Here is a 6,814-nt window from a genome sequence, read left to right on the forward strand (position 1 = left end):
TTGTAGTGCATTCTGGGCACTAGAGAATTAAAAATTTCCAAAGGAGATAATTGCTAGGTTGACGGTTGGCAATGCTGTGTGAAATTTGCCTCACAGCCCTTTGGCTCTTCGGTGTTGGTTTCAGTTGTAGAAGTTAGGGATGAAATAAAAATCTATCTCCTTGGGGATTTATGGACCTTTGCATGCCTAGGGTAGATGGCATCTTTCTTGTTCTAGATCTGCATTCATATAGTAGATGTGAGAACTACTTTGTAATTTAAACATTCTAGAATTAAAATTGGTTGTGCATAAATTGATTGTAGGACCCTTTGTTATATGTTGTTGATAGTACAGCTAGATTATTGTGCAAGTAGATTTGGAGAGTGATAGCATTTAAATGAGAAAATACATTAAAATATGTGTGGAAAGAACATTACACACCACAACTGTCACATAATTAGATAGTATGAATGCTTTCAAGCAGCCTAAGAGACTCTAGCAATCTTAAGGTGCAATTATTAAATCCTTTGGACGGGATTACGCCACCTCCACTTTACAACCATCCTATGATTATGTAGATTGCATGTGGCTTATTTTTAGGTATGCTTATATTTAAATCGGTCTCTGATTTTGACACCCCTTTCTTCACCCACTCAATGTTTATCTCAAATAATTTCAAACTTGTCTCGATTCTTTGACTACATTGGCTAAACAAGCAAGGTTACATACAATACATCATTTTGGGTGGAGCACTTAGGTACATGTATGCCTATTACAAATTGAGGAACCCCGTTCTTGTGGAGCAAACTTATTACAAGATGTGTAAAAAGGCAAAGGTGAACAACACTTAAATAAATGATAGTTTCATTGTAATATAGTCTAGGCCATGTCTTGACTAGATGGAGCATTAAGGGAATCTATGGCTACTTGGGTTGTGGTTACTGTAGACCATGTATCCATCCATTATGACAAGAGCCACAGTGAAAATTTGGAACATGTGACGAGTATTGGGAGCTCCGCTCATGGATATTTTTGCACCATTGTGTTGTGAGGTGCATTCATAGATGTATGAAAAGTATTCATGTGTTTTTCCTTGAGGAACTTCTCAAAATGTGGAACACTCCTTGAATGTTTTGATGTATACTATGTTTTGGGCTCGTATATATGTCTTATTTTAATTTAGAGGTATATGAATCCATGCACCTATATTATACTTTCTCCCCGTCCCTCCAACTCTTAACTCGTTTTTTCTTCTTCTTAGATGCCAAAGTTAAGCAAGGGACCCTCATCTTAACCTCATGAGTAGTTCTTGAAATTGTGGTTCAAATGCATGATTAATATTTAAGGGCTTCCTTGTTGGATATTTTGCAATGTATACTCCATTCTCTCTCTTGTTGCTCATTGAAGATTATAATCTCCACCACAAATTCGCATTTCATGAATAAATTATTTTCCTCGATGCCAAAAGATAATTAAGGAAGGGACCCTTTTCTTACCTTTTGCGTATACCTCGTTGGTAACAATATACTAATAGCTTCAAAAAAAATTAAAAGGTATTCCTAATTCAAACATTCCCTCAACAACAACAAAAACGATGCGCCAGTCTATAGCACATAGCTACGAGCAATGACGAAACACATAGATTTGCAATAGTATTAGCTAGGAAGGACGAATACATTGAGAGAGAGAGAGAGAGAGAGAGAGAGGACACTTTTAAAAAATAAAACGTTAAAAGAAAAATAAAAGCGAAGAGAAACACCTCTTTATATGGACACGAAAAGTCTGAAAGGTCTTTGACTTTCCGCCTTCATATGTCTTTTGGCTTTCCACCTTCATCTGTTTTCTCATTTCCTAAACTCACCCTTCACTTATACACTTAATATGTTTCGAAAGAATTTTTATTTTTTTGAGATTGGAGAGACATAATACTAGCAATAATGAAAAACTCATGTTCATAGGCATTTGCCGATTATCAAACCTACTAATACCGAGCCTTTAGAAGGTGATGCCAAGCTAAAGTTACCTGAGTTGAATTATAGCCCTTCGGAATTGAGTTCTCAAATAATTCTTGAAGCTCACTTTGCATTTTTCTTCCTTGCAACACATGTTATGGTGATGCCTACATTTTCAAATGCCCTTCGGAATTAAGTTCTCAAATAATTCTTGAAGCTCACTTCGCCTTTTTCTTTGTTGCAACACATGTTATGGTGATGCCTACATTTTCAAACATCGGAGCTACGATTCTGGTGTACAATATTTTCAATAAAGTCAGAATTGATTGATAACATTTTGAACTCTCTTTTTTCAAGAAGCCAAAATTGTCCTTGAGGTTGAAAGGTGCTTCCAATCAAATCAAAGGCTCATCTTCAAGAATTGAGGGGCTTGTGAGTAAAAGTGTGTATTCAAAAGTTGACTGCCAAAACAGAACCGCGTTTTCATGCTCAATTCATGCATATACATATTCTATAGACAGCTCTTTATTGCCAGATTTTTTGCTTTCTAAAACAAGCCTTGATGAAACATCGACGAACTTTTGAATATCTAATCATTTTTAATACTTACAGACCTACCTTTGAATGTGACGCCTTGAAATCTTCTTTGTTTCTTAGTTTGTAAATGGGTCCCTTCATTTCAGAGCCTTGCATGAATTCCTTCGCATTTTTAGGATGCCACCGTGAGACTCAACCTTGTACTTCCCTTGCTTTGGTAACAGAGAGAAATTACCAACCTGAAATGCCTTACCACTATCTCCAAACAAGTAAACACACACATACCAAGCCAAAAGAGAGCAAACAATAAGATAGCATCTTCCCCTACGCTTGTATTATCGAGCTCGCTACACTTGAACAGGAAAGAATACGATAGCATCTTCCCCTGCACTTAGCTGAAAAAGACTCATAACTGTACAATTGGAATGGACACCAGGGACTTCTCACAGAGGACATGCACTAAAGACCTCAAGGCATGTCATAGGGTACATTGTGCAACCGACGACAGAGGCTGATCCAGACATGTCCGGCTATTAAGACCTGGAACTGAGGATGGCCGCAACGAGGGAACCCATGGAACAGAGAGTTCTGGAGAGGAGATACGGCTCAGGAATGGATGTTGCAGAAGCTCCGATGCCGTAGGCCGATCTTTGGCATGAAACTTCAAACACCTGCATACAAAGTCCTTGCCTTCAGGACTCAGGTGCTCTGGCATTGGAGGGAGTTCACCCTTCTTCACCTTGAATAGGAAGCCAAACTGTACCAAGATCCTGGTATCAAATTGGGCCCCTCGACCACAGCTCAAACGGAACATAAAGATGTCCAGACTTACCCCTTCCAAGTCACTCCAGGGAGGCTTTCCATCCGCCATTTCCAAGACGGTGCACCCAAGGCTCCATATATCAGCTGAGAAGCTATAACAGTTTTGTCTTGGTGTCAATACCTGCAAATCCAGGAAAATTTCCAAAACCCCGTCAAGTAACATACCACTCGGAGAGTAGTTCCTATACCCACAAACTCCAACACATTCTGAGCCCCAAATAGACAGCAAAGCAGGCAGTATAAGTTTCATAAATGCATACTATACATAGCAACCACATGTGCATACCATAGCTAACAATAGCTATGGATGAAGCTCAGCTTAGGATTATACACATAGAGAGTAAACCCCACCCCCAACCCGAAGTGGCCAGCTGCAATGAAGACTCGGAAAGACAATAAGAGGAGCCATGGTGCGTCTTCTTCAAGGGAGGAGGAGCTTCCATCAAAAAAGGGTGCTTAGCACAAGTCCAAAAAGTAGTCACTGTAATCAAAGGGTCCCCTCCCCTTTTCATTTATAAAGCTTCTTTTCTTAATACATTTCTCCCCCCTTTTATGATATAAAAGAAAAGTGCATATACAGCCCCACAGAAACCAGCTTTATCTGGATCTACAATCGGTACACAAACAACTGGATAGACACCACAAGCCACCTTTCCTAACTAGCAAAACAATTGCAAAAATGCTCCCTTTCTACAGACCTCTGGAGCCATGTACAGTGGTGTGCCTTTCGAAGATGATGCTAAAGTCTCCCCGACCTGCAGAAAACGACGTTGTTGCGTCAAGAAACCTTCTTCAGGCTCTTTTATAAAGAGCATGGCAGCATCCCCAGCAATTAGCTAACCTGCTTCGCCACCCCGAAATCTGAAAGCTTCACCTGTCCATTAACATCAACCAGGATGTTTGCACACTTGATGTCCCTGCCTCAATAAAATGTCCATAAGAAAAAGGGATCAAAGTGGCGAAGACCAGAACAAGACGTCAGGTTCAAGAAATATTTGATAAGAACCTGTGTATGGTTTTCTGAGCATGCAGGTATTCAAGGCCGTGTAGTATTTGTCGTGTGTATGTCCGTATGGTCTTCTCTTCAAATTGTTTATACTTCCTCAAAATTGTCTCCAAGGAGCCCATTCGAACAAGCTCTATGAAAATGCAAAGACGGCCATCTTCCTACACAAATGACCCAGAAAAGATCATGAACAGCGAAAAAAAAAAGGAGTTTGTTTGAAACTTAACAGCGTTGACAACCACATCTATCGGCTCACTCACAATGGAACTGCCGAGGTAGCGGACAATGTTCGGATGCTCCAACTTGCTAAGAAGATCCACTTCCTGCTCCACAAATAACAAGGACGCTTTTAAACATAAACGGCAAAAATTAACCTGTTGGAACCATAGTACCAGAAGGAAAAGCCTTACGTGCTGAATCACTGGAGATACATCCTCTGTACTGCTGACCTTGACAGCAAAAAAGCTTCCGTCTTCCCTACACATATTTGTTGTGAATGTCCAAACATGCTTGTAGACAATGCAAAAAGGAGTGATCTATCTGCAACTATCAACAATAGAAACTTACAGGTTTAGTCCTTCATGAACAATTCCAAAAGTTCCTTGCCCAAGAATCGCTCCCTTCCACCATTTGCGCGGGCATAGTGGCTTGGATGTTGGGGATGTTGATGGAGAGTTGAGAGCTGATCCTCCACCAGGCAGACATGAGGGCATGGAATCTGGAGATGGTGATAGGAAGTTACGTCTCGACCCTCCACCAGGCAGACTAGAGGGCATGGAATCTAGAGATGGAGATGGAGATGGAGATGGAAAGTTACGTGTCGACCCTCCACCAGGCAAGCATGGAGGCTTGGACGGTGATGGAGAGTTAACATTCGACCCTCCACCAGGAGGACTTGGCAAAAGATGGCATGGCCTTGGTGATTCTTTAGGTGAAGCTGCCGGGGAGATAAACTTATGTGCCAAGATCCCAACACGTGGATTCATCGTCTCCAAAGGATAAACCTGAGCTGCCTTTGAGATAGATGGCAATGGTGCTACTTCTCTAATTCCAGGCTCATTTAGACTCAGGAACGAATATGTACGCATTGTGTTTTCTTCTCTTTCCATTACCTGAGTTCCAGATGGTTGATCTGAGGAAGACCTCGCAAGAGGAGGCTGAGGAAGAGGATGTGCAATAGGCGACGACACCTCTTTCTGTTTCGGACTTGGCAGTAAGTGCTTCTCAGTATAGGGTGGTGGTAATGGGAATATATTTTCCTGCCTAGCTCCAACATTGTGGATATTGTGTCCCACCTTCTCTGCATGAGGCTGAAATGGAGAAGATTTGCCACTCAAGTTTGGATTACTTAACACAAGAGACATATCTGCGAGACACTGGAATTTCAGCAGCTTTAGTCCCCAGTGTGAGGCAGTAAGTTCCTGCAAAAAATGTGTCTTAACAATGCGTGGTTGCGCACAGACCTTGTGCAATGCCACATTAGACACATCAGTGGTCATCATTTGTGCAGGGTGAGAAGGATCATGTGGGCGGGGGAGCGCAACGGCATTTTCAAGATTCGCAAATTTGACATTCTCATCATCATCCTCATCACAGGTATCTTCACCAGTGCTGGCAGAGCTTTTGATTTTGGATGATCTGCTAAAAAGCCTGTCAATTTCCTGCTGTTCTTTTGGGCTACGCACACCCAAGAGCTCCATGACCTTTGCTCTATTTACACTCCCAGGTGGGACCCTTTGCTCATCCTCGAGGGAAGGATGCACGACACTACTGCTGGAGGGATCCCATGTGCAAGCCTTCGCCCTGTCAAGCATTCTGAAGACCCGCATGGTCTGCTATGGGTAGTTGTACAGTGGACATACATGTACAGTGTGTGGTAAGGATTACATGAGCAGACTTTTGATAGCAATGGCTGTATGCAGGTGAAGAAACTATCTCTCTCTCTCTCTGGTGTGGTGTGTGTGTGTGTGTGTTCCAAATCTACAATGAAGCATACATGAATCAGAAGGAGAAGACCTAAAGTGATAGCGAGCGAGCTGCCCGCTGCCGTGACGCGCTTTGGAGGGAGCTCTGCGCAGCCATGGAAGTTGGAACTTGGGTTTCGTCTCGCAAGTCTACGCGTTCGTGCCCCTTCTCTTGCGACATTGCTGCAAATTAATCAAATACAGATACCACAAAAGAACACGCTTTACCTGCATTTAATTTCATTCCAGCCCAGCTGTAAAAAAATCAAAAATTAAAGAAACGTTGGTGAGACCTTGGTGGGCCCAAAGTTGAGGGTTCGAAGCTCACAAGTTGCATTCTCTTGGGTGTGTTCTCTTTTCCTATTGGGGGGGTGGTTCCCATGATTGCCCCTCGAGGGTGTAATGTACAGTAGTTGTAAATACATGATATGTGTATAGTTTCTCCCTATTGGGGGGGTGGTTCCCACGATTGCCCCTCGAGGGTGTAATGTACAGCAATGTACAGTTGTAAATACATGATATGTGTATAGTTTCTCCCTACTTCCTTCCCCATG

General features: G+C 42.1%; 1 protein-coding gene across 1 annotated transcript; it reads right to left on the minus strand.

Annotated features, from left to right (window-relative positions):
* Nucleotides 1–2,775: 2,775 nt before the first annotated feature.
* On the minus strand, nt 2,776–6,462 carry LOC147423064 (uncharacterized). Its single transcript, XM_086501405.1, has 8 exons — nt 4,864–6,462; nt 4,707–4,773; nt 4,557–4,619; nt 4,297–4,457; nt 4,132–4,207; nt 3,989–4,045; nt 3,301–3,411; nt 2,776–3,225 (listed from the first exon to the last, which is right to left on the minus strand). The coding sequence occupies exons 1-8, from the start codon at nt 6,123–6,125 to the stop codon at nt 2,947–2,949; spliced, it is 2,076 nt and encodes a 691-aa protein (XP_086357531.1). The 5' UTR covers nt 6,126–6,462; the 3' UTR covers nt 2,776–2,946.
* Between the last annotated feature and the right edge of the window lie 352 nt (nt 6,463–6,814).

The sequence above is a fragment of the Adiantum capillus-veneris genome, chromosome 26, assembly GCF_014529385.1.
Source record: "Adiantum capillus-veneris isolate H3 chromosome 26, ASM1452938v2, whole genome shotgun sequence".
Classification (NCBI taxonomy): domain Eukaryota; kingdom Viridiplantae; phylum Streptophyta; class Polypodiopsida; order Polypodiales; family Pteridaceae; genus Adiantum; species Adiantum capillus-veneris.